This window comes from Micrasema longulum, unplaced genomic scaffold (genome assembly GCF_059751315.1).
Source record: "Micrasema longulum isolate JH-2025_06_02 unplaced genomic scaffold, ASM5975131v1 h1tg000147l, whole genome shotgun sequence".
NCBI lineage: Eukaryota > Metazoa > Arthropoda > Insecta > Trichoptera > Brachycentridae > Micrasema > Micrasema longulum.
This window is the reverse complement of record NW_028277353.1, coordinates 235,734-257,420: the sequence shown is the minus strand read 5'-3', so window position 1 is coordinate 257,420 and position 21,687 is coordinate 235,734. Positions and strand designations below refer to the sequence as shown.

Genomic DNA, 21,687 nt, shown 5'->3' with positions numbered 1-21,687 from the left:
TAAACCTAAATAATTCAGCGTCAAAAATGTCGATCTCTACGTTTTCAATGGTGTTGTATAATCTGCACATTCTTGACACTGGATTGAAGAAGGACACATTTTTCTTAAATTAATCTATGTGGAATGTTTTTGGGTTCCACAAGGTATGTCTGCAATGATTTCAAAATAATTACTAGAAACGTTTTGAATGCTTTTTGAATCTCTAAAGTTAAAATAACGCTCTAAAACAACTTGCTAGATGGTTTTTATTTTATACCTAAGGTAAAATAAATGTTTTAGTGCATTGTTAATGTAATATCTATTTTGATATTTTTTAAAAGTTAACGCAGGTTTTAGATTCTGAGTACTCAAGTCTACTCCTGTGGCCTTTAAAGGGATTGGCTAGAAGCTGGATACGAGAAGATTCATGAGAGGATAATAAACATCGTACTCAGTCAAAAGATTTATCTGATAAGACTGTAAAATATCTAAATTGTATTTTTATCAATTCAGTTCACTGCTATTGTCGTTTAGATTTCATTAAAAAAATTTAAAAAATGCCAGTCCAAGTTTAAAACATAAGTTTCAATAAACGTTATCCACAATTAAAATAAGATTACAAGAAATTAAGACATTATTATTACTACTTACGTGAAACAGATTATTATTATGTACTTGCGTAAATGTCCGCCTTATGGTCTAATGGTCAGTGTGGTTGCCAACCATAAAAGAGGTCTCAGATTCGATTCCCGACATGGTTAAGAAGTAATATTATTTTAAAATTGTATTTTTACATTTATTCTCCCTACAAGATTGACATTTTACCTTAATGTAAAAGTGCCCTATGCACCATTAGGCGTGAAAAGGGAAAGGACAATGAATAAATAGATATTGCTGGATTTTCAGATTTTTAATGATTTAGTTGGTTCACGAAATAGAATTAATTCGAATAATACCGGTACTCCACAAAAATGTTAGTAATAAATTTCAAAAGCTGTGTAGTTTCCCGATAATGACTGGGTAATTGGAAGCAAAAATAGTACTTTACAGATGTTTCGTTGAATAAATAATATTATGGTGAGTATTTTCCATCTACTTATTCTGGTAGATCAAGAATCGACTGTATTTTGGAGATAGACGACAGAATGCCGAACTATACTGCTGGCTTTATATGGAGACGCCGCGCCGAGTGAGTGACGGCTGCCTGTATATGGCAAGTTGACCTGACCAATGCGGTGCAGTAATGATTTTGGTTTAAAATATAAAGAGACGTGCTATCCACAAAATCGTTCGTTTTTTTCTTTATGACGACGCATAGCGGCGTCCACAAACTTAATGCCAGTCTGCAAAATGGTGCCACAAAAAAACCGACACAATAGGAAATAAAAATAAATGTATTGTATGCTTATAAGCGCAGGAAATTACTACATATTCCAACTTTCACTTCTTAAATTAGTAAAAGTTGAAAATAGCTGGAATTGAATTCAATTTCTCTTATGTCATAAAAGGATGGGGAGCCACGAAAAAAATCAGTCCTAAAACCACTTGAGTCTGCTCAAAAATATAGCCCCGCGTCGCATTATTGAAAGAATTCGAGATTTTAGGTATAAGGCAGTTGTGTATTTATAGAATTACAATGTATGTAAAAGTAGGTTATTCTGCTAAATCCCAAAAGGGGCACTTTCACAATACCAGAAGTGAAATTAAAGAATGGGGTTGAGTTATGGGGTCTTTTACAAACAAACTCTGAACTTGGGCAAAAAGAATCAGGTTATTGTGACTCAAAATATTCATCATATTGCCAGAATATTGTAAAACCATGACCTGATTCAATTTAAAAAACTTTCAAAATAATATTTACCTGGTTTGGGTAAAAAAAGTCAGAAGAATTACTAAAACCGATTCACAAATAATAATATTGATTATTGAAATCGAATAATAAATTCATTATCAGGTAGTCATGTTTTGTTATTATTTTGTAGTGCAAATAAAAATGTCTGGCTTAAAACAGGTTGTGCCTAGTTAGGCAGACTACACATATTCCGGAGAAATCTACTACCACAAAAATGTAGTGGATGAAAGCCATTGTTATGTTATGTTAATAAATCATGATTGTAATCTCAATCAATAGTAAGGTGATTATGTGTAAATAAATGTATCTTAAATGAATAACAAAATTGAGAAAATTCACAATGATGATGAGATAATCCTATTTAAGCATTGCATAGTGGGGTATTTCCGATATATTTACCATACCACTTTGAAAAAGAGCGCTTTTATGAGGAAAAAACACTGCTCTATAACCAACATGGAACTAGGTCAATTTCAGCCATAAAACTTGTGAAGTCCAGAGCACAGAACTTGTATGGAAGAAGAATAGCTGAATTTTTGTACCAAGCAAGCAACAAGCTTCCTGCTCGCTTTTCTAGTCTAAAGCGAAGACAAAAAAGGTGTTCGACTATTATTTCTCTCTCTTAATTTTTCAAATGATTAATTCGTATTTTTAAAGCTTTAAATGTGGCGGCCTCCGTGGTGTAGTGGTCAAGACGCTTGACTCACAGACGGAAGGTTCCGGGTTCGATTCCCGGTGAGAACACAAAAATTAAATGTGATTTTTCTCAAGCCTGGGTGTTCTGTGATGTAATTCACCGCTGTAATTGGGCCTCCTAGCCTGTTGTGGTGCAAAAATAAAATAAAAAAATAAAATAAAATTAAAATAAATGGACATTTTCGCACCGGATTTGGAAAGTAAAATGTGTATAACCATACTGTTAATACAAAAAATAATTATCCTTGTTACACGAAGAATGTCCGCTAATTCAGCAACACATATTTATAAGAGAGAGCATAAAGATATAACTCATGACACGGAAGACAAAGATGCTATGCTGCGGCGGGTGTATTGTAAAACTGATTCAGTCTTCAATCGGTTGATAACAGTGATCGGGGACGCACGCGCGTAATATGAGAGGCGTATTATATTTGCATAAATTATGGAAAAGGTATTATAAAACAGAATGTTTCCATATTTTTTTTTCAAATGTCTGAACTTTAGAATACCCCATCTTTTACTAGTGGTAACACGATGTAACATCACCACGCGCAAAGGCTTTATTTACCACAGTCTTTTAAGAGATAAAAAAAAATCGATATGAAATACGAAAATGAGTATATTTCCATGAACATTTGTAGTATCTTCATCGCAAACCTATAATTGAACATGTTTAAAAGAAAAATATGTATTCATATTCTGGTTTTCATACAGTAAACTTAATTTAACTTTCTAGATAAAATTGATGATAAATGTTAACTTCCCATTGTAATCGGGGCCCAGGTATATAAATTTCACGCATAGTAAGAAAATAATAATAAATAATAATATTTGTCGGCCTCGTGGTGTAATGGTCAGCGTGTTAGCCTGCCATGCAAGAGGCCTCGGGTTCGATTCCCGACATGATTGATGTCAAATATTAATTTAAAAGGGTGTTTTCACACTAGAATATTTCATAGTCCCTGGACTGGTACCTGAAGCGTAAGACTGATCATCTTACCTTCATGTAAAAAACATGATTAATATAAGCTGCAATTGGTGTATCAATACAGTGCCCTATGCACTATTAGGTGTGGAAAGGGAACGATGATGATGATGATGATGAAGAAAATATTGTACATTTTTATTACTTTATGATTTGTGTTTTGTTTTAATATTCATGCGGTTATATTAAAATACACTTTAAATGATACGATACGGTACGACGCGATACGATACGATATGACGCGATGCGATACGATACTACAGGAAACGACAAGATACAAGATATCATCTATTCAAGACTATGATTCACTGACAATATTTATAAATTGAAAAATGCAAACAAAAACCAAATTATACTTAAAATAGTATAAAATACTCAGACCTACTCATTCAAACATCCAATCAATCGTAAATACGAATTAAAATGCAAGGGAAAATGTATTTTATCTGTGTGTAACGGATTATTAATAATTATCCTTAGTCGAATCCAATTTCGTCTTATCTTGATTTATTTAACATCAAAGGCTTAAGGAGCAGTTCATCCCATATTTAAATTAATCCGCTGTGAAACAGTCAATTATATACATGTAATTGGGTCTAATGAATCACCCATTACGAGGACGTGATATAACTTAGGGATAGCGAAGGGTTAATCAAAAATCATAATTACTAATAACTAATAAGAAACCTTTTGAGGGCTTAATAGTCATAAATAACCCGGCCACTCACTTGAAGCTAGCTCAAAGAAACTTTACCTTCTTGGATCCGAAATTTTTTGATCAACTTCCGGTAGCCATAAAGAACTCCGCAAGTGCCAATGTATTTTTAAAAAATGTTTGCAATTGGTTGCTGCACATCGATAGGGACGAGGTTGTCAATTTTTTTAAAGTTCGAGATTAGCAATTAGCAAAAATTTACAAATCTGCTCTCCTTCCATACTTTTACTTTTATTTGCTTTTTATATATCTTGATATTTTTATGTTTTTTCGTTACGTATTTTTGTATTACTTTATTTAGTACGTACTATTATTTGGCATATTATTTATGACTCCTATTTTTATATTTCTTACATTAAGTATTGAATGAGTTTCCAGAAAACATATCTCAATTGTGTTTTTATACATACATTATTTTTCTGTTGATTTCAATGAAACTCTTATTTAGTTTTTTTTAATACTACTATATTTTACTATGGCACATATGAAGATGCTTAGATTACGATGGGCCGGACATGTACAGCGAATGCCTGGCTCACGTGTCCTAAACAATAATGAGCGACACCCGGGAGGAAAGAGATTAGTGGAAAGATGCAGCAGAGATGGGAGGATGAAGTGAGAAAGGATGCATCGCAGTTTCTCCAGGTGGCAAATTGGAAGACGGCGGTTGCAGGAGGCCAAAGCTCGATATGGGCTGTAGCGCCATCGGAGAGATAAATATTTTACTATTATTTTGTTGATTTTAATGATACCATTATTTTGTATATTTGATTATGTGTGATTCTTAATTTGTATAATTTATATTTTTAAAATTATTTCTGATTATCTATTATTTTGAAATTATTGGAATTATTCTTTAGAATTTAATTATTTTTTACTTATACCTTTTATTCTAGATTGTTATTCTATTGCATCACATGTCATTATAATTTAATCTAATTAATTTTACTATGTATTTTTATTGTTAATTATTATGGCTTGATACGGGCATAGCCTAAAAAGCCTTAATCAGTTATTTTTTATTGAAACTGGTGTTATTTTGAATGAATAAATAAATACTGCCTACTAGTTAATTTACTGTACAGTTATACAATATTAATTTATACCATTTATTATTTAAGAAGGTATTTGGAGAAAAATTGTCCCGTTTTTCTCGACCTAAACCCAGTAACCAATTTTTAAAAATTGAATCCGGGTCATGGTTTTACAAAGTTCGGGTAACACATTAAATATTTTGGGCCCCAGAAACTTCTTTGCCCGAATTCAGAGTTTGTGATAGACTCCATGACCCATCCTCTAGTTTGACTTCTGGTAGTGTGGGAGTGTTCCTTTTGGGATTTGGTAGAATAATTTGCTTTCACAAACATTATTATTCTAAAAATATTTAATTGCCTTATATCTAAGATCACAAATTTCTCTTCATTTATATGTAAACTAGTGTATTTTGAATGAATGAATAAATAAATATCTATTGTACATTTTAAAACAAAAATCACGCATATTGTATTGCATTGTATAGGCACGAATAAATTTGATTAAGCTATAAAATCAAAAGTAACATATTTTGTAGTTTTCGAAACACGTTAAATGGATACCTAAAACTGCTTTTTCACAAACTCCACTGTAGTGTTAACATATTACAACAGAGATGAAGAACATTTTAGAGAAGATAATATAGAAGTCTGGGCATCTACAGGGCTTATGACCTGTCATTGGCTGGTTTAAGTAGCCACTTTACACACTGTAGCGTTCACCATTTTGCCCATATTTGAACATCTATATTTCTTCAATTCTTTCATCTGTTGATGTTTGTGAAGTAAAAGAGCTTGAACCTTTATTTATGCGGGTGAGATTCATCTAATTGAATTATTTCAACTACAAACTAGGCAACGCCTGAAAATTTAGTGAATCAATATGTTTCTTTTTTGGGTGATTCAGTGTGTACGGATTTGATCCGACGTTTCGGCTACCATTGCAGGAGCCATCTTCAGGGTAAACTGAGTGTTTAGTAGAGAAAAGCGTGTGTTTAAGTACTAGTGATTTGTGCCGTGTCACAGTCGGCAGTAGGCGCATTTCTATTCATTTTTGTAGTATGTAGTGCTAGGAACCATGTTGAGTGTAATTTAAGCCCGTCGTCTTTGTTTATGTTATTTGGGTGTCTGTGTATTTCAATTGCCTCGTTTATTATTCGTGCACTGTAATTACTAATGCAAAATTTAAGGTTCTAAGGCGAAAAAATGTCCGGTGTCTATAAAGTGTTCCGCTATTGCAGATTTGTCAGGATGCCCAAGTTTACACGCTCTTTTGTGTTCGTCAATCCTTTTCTTTGCTGTGCGCCCTGTTTGTCCTATGTACACTTTATCACATCCTTGGCAACTTAGTTTATAAACAGCTTCCGTTTCCAGGGGATTTTCCGTTTTCTAAAGATGGCTCCCGCAATGGTAGCCGAAACGTCGGAACAAATCCAACACACAAGGTATAACTCAAAAAAGAAACATATTGATAACAGTGACCGTAAAAACCTTCGCTTCTATTCAACTCTAGTGTATTATTACGGAGGAATATATTTTTAAAATGACTAATAAATTAAACAGAATAGGGAAATATTACGTTGTTTTTTTACATTTTTAAAGTAATAAAGATCTATAAAATACTGTCCAGTTAAAAAAAAATATTTCTGCTAATTATTAGTACCTAGCATAAAAATATTTTCAAAACTAAAATTTTGAATTCCTGCAAAAACGGTAATGCCATTAGCCACGCCACTAAAACGTCACGATTCATGTTTATTTGTTCCTGGCCATTGGAATTTGTTAAGAACATTATCACGAAACTTGACGTCACAACAACCAAGCCCAAACACATCACATTTTTCTTGCAACGTATTTTTATGTAATTTCTTATTTACATTTATATGATTTATGAAAAAATTTCTCCACAATATCCATATTGATTTTGAAAATACAATTAATTATTCTCATTCCATTCCATATATTTTTAAAGGTATTCGTAGTATGTGGTATTTCCCTATTGTATTAAGGTAGTGTCAATTGAACGTAGTTATGCAGAAAGCAACCAGCCATAGAAAAGTGAAACTGAGATAATAGCACTTTTGTGAAATTAGTTAATAATCAAATCTAGACAACAGTTGGAATGTTTTTGACTTTAACAAATGATAAACAATGAAAACATCTTATTTTTTTAATAAAACAAACATAAATCTAATTACATATTTGACCAGTTTTAATGATCTTTAAAGTACTGTAAGATTTTTCTGGTGCTGTAGGTGTTTTTTGCAAATTAAGAAATGCCGTTTTTGTAATCAACACCATTTTCGGAAGGCGATTAATGCAGTTTTCTTGTATAAAAGCTCCACAAATGCCAATGTATTTAAGAAAAATTAGTTGCTGCACAACGATAGGGACGAGGTTTTCAATTTTTTTAAAGTTCGAGAATAGCAATCAGCAAAAATTGACATTTTTATTAGATATTTTTATGTTTTTTCATTATGTATTTTTGTATTATTTAATTTGGTACTCACTCTTGTTTGGCATATTACTCCTATTTCTTACTATAGTATAGAGTGAGTTTCAAGAAACCAAATCTCAACTATCATTTCGAACAAACCATCACTCCGTTTCCCCGTAGGGGTAGGCAGAGAGGATAGAACGCCATATCACTCTATCTTTGCCTACAGACCTCGCTTCCTCTACATTCATACATCTTCTCATGCACGCACGCCGATTTTTCCTTCTTTTGACACGTCCATTTTCAATAGATCAATAAATCTAATTTTGAATTCGTTCAAATGTTTGAACGATGAAATATTTGTCAATTTCGATAAACTCCCGAGAGTATTTGTCTCGAGAGTTCGGCCATTTAAAAAATGTTGTCAATAAAATTTTAACCCATGTAAATATTACCATTAAAGCTGAATGTAACTTGTTATAAAAAAATGGCTGAATTGACCTTCCTGCACCTTAAACATCAATATCTCATTTTTCCAAAATTGTGGACTGGCGTTTTTCTGCATAACTACGTTCAATGGTCAATCCCACTAACTAAATTTTAATAAAATAAACAAGACGGATCTTTATTTATCGATTGCAGATTAATAATATTTTTAATTTACACACTTTTAAGATATTTATGAATCAATATCTAATTATAGAGACGAGTAAGATAAGCAAAGACAGATAGTGTCATGCCGAAGGGGGCATGTTCCGTTCCGTACTCAAATTACTTACTAGAAATATTTTGCCACAGGCAGAAAAAACAATATTGAAAGGGGAATATAAAAATCCAGGCTTTTACATAGTCGATGACTTGTTTTGTCTGGTTTAAGTGGCCACTTCTCACGCTGTGTTACATTCACCACTCTACCTGTGTTTGAACATTTACATTTCATAAACGCTTCCATCTGTTGACTTTAGTGAACGAAAAGAGCTAAAACCTTTATTGATGTAGGTGAGATTTATCTGGGTGAATTATTTCACCTACTCGGCAACGCCTGAAAATGCTTTGTATACTTATTATACTAGTTAGCCAAATAAACAAAAAAAAATATTTTAATAAAAAATATTTGCATTCTTATGATTTACCCAAATATTTAATTTTGAGGGCCATGTTCAACGAGTTGTAAATAACTCACTATTAGAAAATGGAAATCAAGTTGGGGTAGAGCGGGATCAAACCACTGACCTTTGAGCCGTGAGTCCGAGACACTAGTCACGGGACCACAGCCGATTTGGTACGTCGATTTTTTTTTAGGTAAGGCTATAACCCATATTCTAGTGAGTTGTCAAGATTGAAATTAAGTGCATTCAAGTGACCATTTCATGCACTGTAACATTCATTGTTCTGCCTATTTTTTTTTTATTTTTTTTATTTTTTTTATTAAGTTTTATTCATTTTAACAAGTAAATAACATACAAAATTGTATTTTTGTTCCCGCAAAGCCGAAGCTTGTCTGCGGGTTACATTACATTTTTTTTAAAATTTATAAGTAAGTACATAGTTTAATAATAATTAAAGAATAAGATATATTTATACACTTAAGTTTCACTTGCTGTTTAATAATTTTTTGACTATTTTTTTAAACGAAATTAGGTTTTTTTCTTCACGATTTTTGGCTGGTATTAAATTGTACAGTTTTGGTACTACACTACCCATTGTTCTGTCACCATAGTAGTTTTTTTGTCGTGGTACCATCAGCTGCTGTGCCGATACTTGTCGGGTCATGATCTGGTGGTTTATTTTGGATTTGAAATTGCAATCGAGGAAGTGATCTGTCATTATCTTATATTGACACTGTTTGTTAATTGGCAAAACGTTAACAAAATCAAATAATATTTTATTGTTGTCTTTCGCCTCATTCTTTATTTTTACAGGTACGATAATTTTTAAAATTTGTACCTGTAAGCTCAAGACTCTATCCGTATAAGATTTAAAACTTAATCCCCATATTCTTAATCCATATTGAATAATTGGGTCAACTAGCCCCAAGTAAACTAGTCTCAGCACTGGGTATGGTATGTATGGTTTTAAATGGTACATGTTAAGTAAGCAAACTCTTAGCTTATTGCAAACTGTTTTTATCTGTTCTTCCCAATTAAAAGTGGAATCTATAATAATACCTAAATACTTATAATTTGATACGTGATCTATTTTTGTGCATTTGCAGTCTTGCAGATTGATATGCAAGCATTCGTGAGTGTGTGCATATATTAACAAATCTTCTTTTGGTCTATTATATGGGGACGTAATGTGTAACGCTTTCGTTTTTTTTATATTTATTGTTAGGCTATAATCATGTGACCATCTTAAAACTTGATTAAAGTCCGATTGCAGTTTTTGCTGCGCGTCTATTTGTGAGTCTCCAATAGCAACAATTGCCGTATCATCTGCAAACTGATAGCACAGTGATTGTTGTATGACATTTGCCATAGAGTTACAGTATATCAGGTATTCTAGGGGACCAATTACTGACCCCTGGGCTACTCCCGTTTTTACTTGTACTTTTTTGCTGAATATGTCTTGTATTTTCACAATTATATTTCGATTTTTGAGATAGTTAGCGAGTAGTTCTTTATACTTTCCTCTGATCCCAGCATCGTCCAAACATTCTACAAGGCGAGAGTGATCTAAGGTGTCGAAGGCTTTAGCATAATCGACGAATATAACAATCACGTGTTTTTTGTTATTTAAGGCTTGGTTTATATTGTTTGCAAAGTCTGACAATAACTGTGTTGTGTTTTTTCTTTTTTGAAACCCATACTGTTTACAATTTATTATTGAATTCTTATCAAGATATTTTGTTATGTTCTGAACCAAGAATGTTTCAAATATTTTATTTATACAAGTCAATATAGAGATAGGTCTATAGTTACAGTATTCCAAGTGAGAGTTTCCTTTGTAAATAGGCCTTATTATAGATATTTTTAGACAATCAGGATAAATCCCCTTTTCTAGACACAGATTTATTATTTTACAAAGCAAGTGGCTGATATTTTCCTTTACATATTTTAAATCCCGAATTCTTATTGAGTCTATACCTGGCGATTTTAGTGAGTTTAGTTCGGTTATAATTTTTTGTATTTGAATGGGCCTCGCATATGGGATACGCAATGATTGCATTTGTTTTTTTACATGTACGTTATCCAATAGAGTTTTAATTTTGCAGTTATGTTTTATTTTTTCTACTTCATTTACAAAACTCGAGGCGAAATTATTTACTATATCATTTATTTCTGTATTTGAGCCCATGTGCTTCATGACAACGTCATCAAGGGAGTTTACATTTTTTCCTAATAAGCGATTTACGGTTTTCCAGGTTTTCATCATATTTCCTCGGTTTTTTTCGAATTCGGTTTGAAAATGTTTTATTTTAGTTTTTTTTATTTTCAGAGTCGTGTTATTACGTAACTTCACGTAGTGTTTTCTATATGTACTATTTGTTGGACTGCTTCTCCATTTTCTAAACGCAATATCCCTCTCACGCATCATATGCTTTAAGTCTCGGGTTATCCAAGCTTCGTTACTTTGTTTACTCGACAGTTCCTGTTTTTCATATGTACATCGTTCGTATATTGTTTGAAAAGTACTGACAATTTGATCGAGCAGTAGCGATGGACAGTCATATTTAGCGGAAATTTGATCCCATTTTATATTCGTCAGCATGTGTTCTATTTTTTTATTGTCCAATGACTTGACTTTATTTGTTGTTCTAGGTTTCGGCATAGGTATTAGAGGCGCGCTGAGCACCGTGATGTAATGGTCGGAGATTTTGTATTGAATGACCGCGGAATGGATCGGGTATAAGTAGGTGCGAGTGAAAATGTGATCGATACAAGTTTGCGAGGTGTTGTCTCCGCTCATCTCTTCTCTAGTGTAGTCGCGTATGCATTCATCCATTCCATAACTACTCAAGATGTCTTTATATCTAAGTGATAAAATATTATTGTTGTCTTTAGTGTCTATGTTCATATCTCCAATTAAAACTAATTTTTCTTTGTTTGAACATCTACATTCCTCATTTCTTCCATTTATTGATTGTTGTGAAGTAAAAGGCTGAGGAAGGTGTTGACTGCATTCTTAATCCATATTGGTCGGAGGGAGTCAGAGAATTTGTTGTCCGATGTAGAAGGACGTTAGCTGGTTGCTTGTTTTAATAGTAATGACTTGGGACTTAGGATATAGAGATTTTGGTATTATTTATGTTTTCTCTGGATATTCATTGTTTACCTTTAAGACTGAAAAAGCACACATTATGATAAAACTGTAAATACTTTTAAATATCATTGTAAAATACATAATTTACTGCCTTAGAACGGGGAAGCTATCCCTATCCCTAGTTAGGCAGTTTAGATGAACCAACAGCAAAAATGAAAAATATGTATACTTACTGTTACTACTGAATTAATTTGTTGTATAAATAATTATTTGTATATTGCTGTAATAAATATGTAAAATAATAAAAAAATAAAATAAATAAATAAAAGAGCTGAAACTACTTAATCAAGCCAATGCTGGGTCATATACCCTGTAAGTGACAGACATCCGTATTCCCTTCTCAAAAATGTTTTTCATCTCTGTTGCAATATATTTTAATCTTGATAATTCCCAAGGGAGTGAAATTTAGCCTCGTCTACAAACATTTGGACATATTCAAAATATTAAAAGAAATAAATATTAAACGAGAAAAATACAAAGCACATTCAATCTCAATCTCAATTATTTTCTAAATGTTATAAATGTTTGTTCATAACCACTTACCGGCTATTCTATGTCTACCGGTTTCAAACATGTAAAGGTGTATCGTGGGTTTTGCATGTTAGTTTAAGTGGTGTTCTGACGAAGAGACAAGTACGTCTTGAAACCAGTAGACCTTGAAAAGTCGATAAGTGGTCAAATACAAATATTCAATGACACGTAGTAAAATGTTAGACCACAAACTTAATGCTGTAATATTATCTATTTTTATTTTTAAGACTGTAGTGCTATAATTAATAAAATAATTATATGTTTTTAATTTATAAATAATTTAAACATTGTTTTTTTAATTTATATATTTTTTCATAATATTTTTTTTATTTTTTAAATAATGATGCAATAACTTATATTAAAATATGAGTTTTTTTATTTGTAAGTCATATAACACAGAGTATTTTACCAGTATAATACGTTGAATTACATTCCCAGGAGTTACAAAACTCAATTCGGGGCATAAATAATATAAACATTTAGAAGATAACACATATTGAGAACAACAAAGAAACGAGGCAAGTTTAGCACCTTTGTAACTAAATATAGCACAACAATATATACTCCAAAAACGAAGAAGAAGATGCCCATTAGAGGGTGAAAGTGCACATTGGTCAAACAAATAAGTAGAAGTGTACCAAGTATTTTTTGATTAATAACTTATATGTAAATAAAAGTTATTACATCAGTATAATGGAATTCCATTAAGAATTGTCAATAAATAATTTAAATTACTTTTTTTTAAACATTTGTATATATAATTCTATTATTTTATTTTTTGCACCACAACAGGCCAGGAGGCCCAATTGCAGTGGTGAATTACATCACAGAACACCCAGGCTTGAGAAAAATCACATTTAATTTTTGTGTTCTCACCGGGAATCGAACCCGGAACATTCCGTCTGTGAGTCAAGCGTCTTGACCGCTACACCACAGAGGCCGCCATTAACATTAATTGATTTTTATAATTTAAACATTTAAACGTGACCAGACAAGACATGTAGCATCTTGAATGCATCTGTAATTATTTAAGTGAGTAATGTTTTCTTATGAATAATGGTAAAAATAAACATTTGCTTTTTGCCTACACGAACAAACTATCCAAAAACATTCCCCGCGTTATCACAATATAAGCTTTGTATTTATCAGAAGAATCGGCGCTGATAGTGCGTTTTTATCATCGTGTTTACTATGTGACGAAAGGTAAGCGTACACTGTATTTGATATTTGTACCTCCGTTATCACTTATCACAATACCGCCAAAATTGCCATTCCTACGATTAACTTGGCAGAATCAGTACGTTTAGCCAAAAAATAATAATTTAACTGAAAAAAATAGTGCCTAAATGAGTTAAAGTGATTGCTTATAACTGTTTAATAATCTGTGATGAAATATAATTTCAACGAAAATGAAAACATTCTTATTCAAAATAAAAGTAATTCTTTCGAATTACAGGCAGTGAAGTTAGTGAAAGAAAATTGAGTGAATATTGAATAAGTTAATTAAAAATAGCAAAATGTCTAAAGGTATTCATTTACGTCCTAAGTTAGACAAACTGGACGACATACCGACGACGGAATATTCAGTCAATAACGAAAAAAGAGTGGCCAAGCTAAGTATGGTGGATATTCCTCCGAACCCAAGCCCTGTAGTGCCAGACCGTATGACGCAATCTTTTGGTGCAGGAAAAACTAGGTCTCCAACTAAAAAAACAACGGTGTCTGTAATAGATGAAAATAATGAAACTGTCGAGTATCGGAACAAATCTTTGGAGACGCCCAGATTCGATAGAAATAATAGTACCCATAAAAGTAATTCCAAGAATCCTTACAGAAGAAGCGACAAATCTTCCGCACAGAATCCGACAATAACTATAGGAATTGACAACAACGCATTTGTTCCTAGTAGGCCATCTTCTATGTATGGTGGAAGTCTAAATAGTTTACCGTGAGTCGATTCCCATTTTGCAAGAGTTACTTTTTCAAAATAATACATTATGTAAATGTATAATATTCCAACATATGATTAGATAACATACTTTTTTCTCCAAATTATATGTTCCCGTTTAGATCAATTACTTAAACGTTCATCTGAATTGAATATGTATTAATCTGCCATTATGCGACCCGTAGTTTTTCTTCCAAATACCTACTCATTGCATAATTGATGACCAAATTTTGAATTAGATACAATGTTTTTGAGTTGTTTAATATAATTGTGTAACAAAAACTATCGAAATCTTTTGCATTTTGAGCGCCAAAGTAGTGATATATGCACCACTGGGCGTAGATGGGGAAATGCTGATGACTTTTATATATGTATGATCGAAATAAGACACCAAATAAACTATTTGGGCGCTGAAAACATTTTCAGATCAAAAATTCAATTCTAAATTTTCACCAATTTCTGTAAAACGGTCCCCGAAAAAATTCAAAGTTGGTAATAGAATATTAAAATTTCAATGCTAATTTTTTTTTTTACCTTTTACTATCATCGGAACATTTCATATTTATAATAATATATCCTTCAAGGAAACGCAATACAATTTTACAGAGTTTTTCTTAATCTTTATCTTAACCAATATCCCAGTCTGGTTATGTCAAAAGCATACGAAATCAAAAGACGTGAACGACAAGAAGACATAGAGGAAGCTAAAAATAATGCCAAGATGAAGACAGATAGATGTTGGGTTATATTGTCAATGTACCTTTATGGTGAAATGGTGTGATCGTAATAAATTGTATGTATTTATTAATAGTTATGTGTTTTGTTTTAGTGTCCTCAGAGAACAATACTGCTGCTTTAATCGCTGGACGAAACGAGAAAAGCTCTTGTTTATAATATCTGCAGCCTTATCATTTATAGTCGTCGGATTAATCATTGCAGTTGGAAATCTGGTTGATCCAAAGACGTGTGAGAAATCTGGGTGGGTGCCAATGTCACGAACAAATTAAACCGGCTTCAAATTTTATAAGGTATCATGGGGGTCTTTCGCTTAATGAATTCTTGGTGTATGGATGTCGTCTCTGCTTACTTTTATTTATTTTTTCTATGACATTATCATTTTGTTTGTAATGTGTTTATATAATAAGATGATTTTCCAAAATACTTGTGTTAAGTTAGTTACTTTTTCTAGAACTGAATCTCGATTCTCGCTCTAACTACAAGTCGACATGTTGTCGTACAAGGCATTATTCAAAAAATATGTCATGTAAATTTTTAAGATGTTGGGTGAGATTAGGTTAGGCTTAATCTGTACGAACTCTATATTAGAGAATCAACTGGTATTTATTCGTTTTTCATAGTTTTTTTTTCGCTTGAGAAATTTCTCAAAATTGACAATCTCAGTTGTTTTACTTTTTATAAAGCAACGTATTTTGTTCATTTTGACAAAAACGCAGCATTTTTTAAATTTAACCTTTTTTGGTGAAACTCGGCTTAAATATAAAACTTATTTCATTGTTTTGTATTGTAAATGATAAATTGTAATAAATATAAGGAAAAATCTTAAAATAACGATTGATTGTAATTTTGATTTTGGTAAATATGTTAATAATTTATTGTTTTTTTTTCAAACAATTTTCAGATCGTACCTTGGCCTTCCAACTTCGGAAAAATGATAAATGTGGAACTAACTTTAAATACATATAAATTCCCCAACTTATTTTAGAGTGATTCTGATTAATTTAATCATCAGATTTTATTTTTGATAAAGTAAAAAACAATATTTATGTAAACGTGTAGTTCTTATTCTTAGTGGTGAGGGTCAGTGCTATGCAAGCTCCTGACGTCACTGCGACTTGTGAAAATCTATTGTGACGAGTCCCCGTAAATAATTCTCGCCCTCTAAGCCCAGGTCTATAAAAAGCCTGGCTACTGTGTGGAAGACGAGAGTTTACATTTTGCTAAATATCCTCCTCCAAGCCCAGATACGTAAAATATCGGGCTATTAGGTAGGGGGCCTATTTTTCATAGGTAGTATTTTTGGATTTTCATAAAACCAAAAAATATTATTTCAAGTAATAAAAATTACTTAGAGCCTGAATACTAAAAGTTTAAAATAATATTTAAATACATTCATTATAATGTTTATAAACTTATAATATTAGACATCAAACATTGATTTAAGTCTACTGAACACTTTATTTTATTTTTACTTTAACTTTAATGTCAACTCATTCATTCGTTTGAAAATGCCCTAACAAGGCTGAATTGTCACGAAGTTTTTGTTTTCATATTTTTTATATTTGTAAAAATAAAGTTAAGTGTTCAGTAGACTCGAATCAGTGTTTGATTTCTAATATTATAAGTTTAAATATGGAGTTCTACAAAATAAACACCAAATCAATCAATACATATTTGTACTTAATATTATGTTAAGAACTTGAATAAGTTCTTGCCGTTTTCTCGTAAAAATTAATGCTTTATTTTATAAAAAAATGGTAACGAACATATCATCGAAAGTATTGTCCATTGCTGGCAAATGCTTTCTTCCATCTTTCTGGCAGCATACGCAATCCATCTTATATGAACGATTTTTCTTTTGAGATTATCCGCGAATCGAACCATTTTTTGGCATCTATATATGAATAGAAATGCTGCTCAGTCAGGCTACGGGTTGTAGACTGGCACAAGTAGTTATATGAAGGAACAATGTCCGATAAATACAGTGGATAAAGTTTTGAATAAAGTAATAGAGTAAAATTCCACATTTCCAATTTTTTTTGGCACGAAATTCAACATGTTTATCGCTATGAAAAAATATATTGTTTAAACTTCAGCGGATTAACATACATATACCATCATTTTAAGCCTAATGATGAGCTGTACGATGAAGCTGGCTACTGCCCGATGAAAAAAGGCTTAGATAACACCATCTTTAAAAAAACAGCGAGAACTCATTCAAGACCCTATTTTAATCATATAAACTCACTGTTTACACCAGAAACTGGTATGAAACAGAATAATAAAAAACAAAATATTTTAAATAAAATAAATAAAACAACTTTGTTTTTAACCACTAATTTTTATTTTTCACCAACCGGTTTCAAAGCAAACAAGCTTCTTTGTCAAGGTTTACGTAACTAATGAATTGATTCCTTTTTATTTTATTTCTATCATGTTCACTAAATACTACACGTGGACCCAATAAATCAAGTGTTTTTTTTCTTACACGGGTGGTAATCTGATATCATTATTTTCGAAGTAAGCCAGGAGAGGACTAAAAGAAATATTGTTTATTTGGTTATTAATTATTGTTTTCTTATTATGAATCGCTTTTTTTATTTCTAATATTTCTACGTTGTTTAATTTTAATATTTTATTTTCAACATGAAGTACTTTTAATCCAGTGTCTTTATTGAAGTTATGATTATTATCAGATGATTTGCGAATTCAGAAAAAATATTATTATTTAAGCATCTTAAGTGTTCTTTTACTCTTATATTAAAGTTTATAAATTAAAATTAAAAAAATATAGAAATAAAATAAAAAGGAATCAATTCATTAGTTACGTAAACCTTGACAAAGAAGCTTGTTTGCTTTGAAACCGGCCGGTGAAAAATAAAAATTAGTGGATAAAAACAAAGTTGTTTTATTTATTTTATTAAAATGAATAACCACAAAGTAAGTGCTTCAAATATAAACTTTATAACAAAATATTTCATTAAAAACTCGGTACGTTTACCATAATTAAACTTACCGGTGATGGTTCTACTACTTAGTTCAAAATCCAAATCAATGTAGCTTTTTTTTTGAACTGTTATTATTGGACTGATATTATTTAAGAATAATTGTACAAGCATTTAACACGTACCAAATGTACATTATTTTTAACAGTAAAGTTTAATTTTTTTAAAAACCGAAATAGTTTATCTTTTTTAAGACAAAATTCGCTGCGTTATACAAGACTGTTTATTTTCGACACAAATGTCGGATGTTTTTAGATTTGGAATGTGCTACACCAAGCTATTTAAAATATACTTCTCTAAGATTGGACAAAACATTTAAAATAGTTTGAGTTTTGATAAGAAAAGCGTAAAAAATTCTAGTATTTAAGTTTAAAAATTATTGGAATAAACGGTAAAGCCAATCGGTTTTCAGAAACGGCCTTTTAATTGAGAAGCGTTTTCAAATAATTCACTTTTGTAACTTCTATTAATTTACTAAAGTTAGAATTAAAAAACATTTTTTAACAGTAAGTAAATATTTGTTAGTTTATAATTTAAGGATGGATTTTAAATTAATATAGTTATTAAATAAGATGTACAATAATAGAAATAAATATTTAAAAACAACTTTATGAATTTAATATTTTTTTCGAATAAGTTTGAAAATTGCATTATAAATTGTTAATGTTTGTATGTCAATCGCAATAAATTAAAATGTTAATTTACGCAATCAAAAATACTAATAGTTTATTCTTCAATTACTAGTAGGTAAACAGCTCGTGAAAATAGATGGTTTGTCATCAAACGGAGGCATTACGGTTGGCTGGGCCATATACTTCGGATGCCTCCTAAGAACTTCAAATACGCTTGCCTACTTTATAAGTCATCAGGTTCTCGACGTCCTCCGTTCATCGGCAGTTTATGTCAGAACAACTGGAAGCAAACATGTCTTGAAAGTAAACACTGGAGCTAGTAACCGACACAGATGCCTGTGGACACGTATGCTCTAACAAGAAAACGGACTTGATAATTTTTTTAATAAAGAAAAGCCAAAGGTATACCACCAAAAAGTTGATCAAACTAATGAGGAAATATATTACATCTCTAATATAGGTTTGTCTTTTTGAGATAATCTCCAAAAATTTAAAAGATGTAAAAATAAATTCAGTTTAAAACAACGATAACTCTTTTGATTCGTCAATGGTTTAAATAGGCATTTGTTTAATTCAAGTACCTATACATTGAATACTTAAAGTTGTTATTTTTATTTTAATATGTTATGTGAACAGTATTTTTATTTTATAACATTTATTTTTTGATAATGTTTACTGTCTTATACTTTATTCGTCACAAATTAACACATATCTTTAATCCCGTGGACTCTTGCCCTAAATATCTTGTCTTGAATGATTTGGAAATAAATTGTCAAAAGAAAACAATTTTCTGCAAAAGAAAAATAAGCGATGAAACAGTTTATTGATTTTAATTTTAATTTATTTAAGACACAAATAAAAAAAAAAACGTATTCCTAACTATATGAGGCCAAGAACCCGTTGTTGAGTTGGGGTGCAACATAATAAAAAGTGGGAGAAAGTAAATAAAACTACAAATAAAAATTATTACATAAATTCAATAAACATCTGGACAAAACGCTAGATTTATTTATTTAATTTAACATTAATAGTAGTATTTATAATTTTATCTTCCCATACGCAAAATCCAAACTTGTACACTTCTCTTGAAAATGGCTTTCGTTTTGGAGAACTTAATATGTTAATCCAGGACATTGAACACTCTCGGGCCCAAAAAGATAAATTTCTCCGAGCGAAAGTCATAGGTACGTGTTTTTGGTACTAAATAATTCAAATTACAGGAAAATCACGGACGAGCATTCTGCTGAGATCAATAAGCATCTTAAGTATCCAATTAATTCTATTGATACATTTACCCAGGTGTCCGACAAATGCGTATAATTAAAATCCATATCTGACAAGGGAGTGGCTTGATATACGAAGATTTATCGATACCAGTTATCAGTTTTCTGATTAATTTTAATTTTAATTACTTGTATAATCGCACAGTTTGATTTAAAACGATCTATGAAAATATTTGTGTAGAAAAATTTTTTTTTTGGTATATTCATTTGATAAAAAAAAATATAATTACTATGCGAATAGCAAAAATAACTTTCGCTGCTTTATTTGACTTTTACCATATCTGGAACCTGAAGATTAACTCACAAATTTTGAACAGAAATGTTGTCCCATGGTAGGGCGCGGATATACGGGTCAGAGGTTATTTACGAGTTAAAAATGGATAAAAAAAAGGAATATTTTCCATTAAATGTATCATTATTTTTAATGGACGTGTTACAAGTATTACCTTGTTAAATTTCTTGAATTTTCACAGGCATTTAAATGCAAATTAAATTTTCCCGATAATTTCGGCTTCGAACTGCATTGATACGACATTTTTCCAATGATTGACCCTAATAATGCAATCTGAGACTTTGGCAAAAAGTGGACGTAACATTACACGGCAAAAAAGCCACTGCAATCAAGTTTATCATAACATAAGGGAGAAAAAAGACAGATCTTAGGTATAACCTACACACATTATTAAGTTAGTATCCACGTCTATACAATGAGGAAGTTCAGTGGTTTTTAATTATTTTTTTTATTTGTTAACAGACTTTTAAACTACCTACGTTGATTTTTAAAAATAAAATTTAAATATTGTAATATCAGCGCTACCAATTGTTTAAGTTTTGTATTTCTGAAATAACTCCGCGTGAAACGTCAGAAGTTAATTTCCGCTTATTCTCATTCAGTTCTTCCCATTGGACCAGAAGCGAAAAGCAGACCGGAAATCTTCCATAGCTCTCAGATAATAGGTTGATTCACATGAACCAGTGACGTCATTCAAAGTAGTGCGTTTATCTTAATATATTTTTTATTATTTTTTCCGTACATTTTCAAGAAACTTTGCCTTACAATTTTATGCTCTAATTTTTACCCCGCGCAAGAAAACATTTTTTCCATCCAATTTCCCGTAGGGCTGAAGTTCCTCATTGTTTTCTCGTTAAGTTATGCGGGATTTATTTGGGCCCTAAAATGTTTCCTCCTTTCAAAAAATAACGTTTGTTTTATTCTAAATTTGTTCCAACAGAGAGGGAAAACATTTTTAGAAGGAAATATTGAAGTCCAGGCTTTTACAGGGCTTATTACCTGTCATTGGCTATTTTACACACTGTAACATTCAATGATCTAAATAACTTCATAGAGATCCAGCCTGCTTACTCAAATATTTGGACGTAGTCAAAACATTCTTGATTAAACTAACTGGTATAAGAAGCGTAAACATTTAAAAATTGTTTTCAGGGGTTGCCTAGTAGGTAAAATGATTCAGCCGGATGAATCTCTCATGAAAGTCAACAAATAGAAGAGTTGAGGAAATGTGAATGATTTAATATAGGCAGAAAGGTGAACGTTACATATTGTATAAAGTGCCCATTCAAACTTTTGG

General features: G+C 31.4%; 2 protein-coding genes across 2 annotated transcripts in view; one reads left to right on the top strand and one right to left on the bottom strand.

Annotated features, from left to right (window-relative positions):
• Window positions 1-21,687, bottom strand: part of wb (wing blister) — a 484,046-nt gene that overhangs the window by 260,162 nt on the left and 202,197 nt on the right. The gene's annotated exons all lie outside the window — the stretch shown is intronic.
• On the top strand, window positions 13,880-16,243 carry LOC148284119 (uncharacterized). Its single transcript, XM_088242599.1, has 3 exons — window positions 13,880-14,440; window positions 15,270-15,419; window positions 16,080-16,243. The coding sequence occupies exons 1-3, from the start codon at window positions 14,010-14,012 to the stop codon at window positions 16,111-16,113; spliced, it is 615 nt and encodes a 204-aa protein (XP_088098725.1). The 5' UTR covers window positions 13,880-14,009; the 3' UTR covers window positions 16,114-16,243.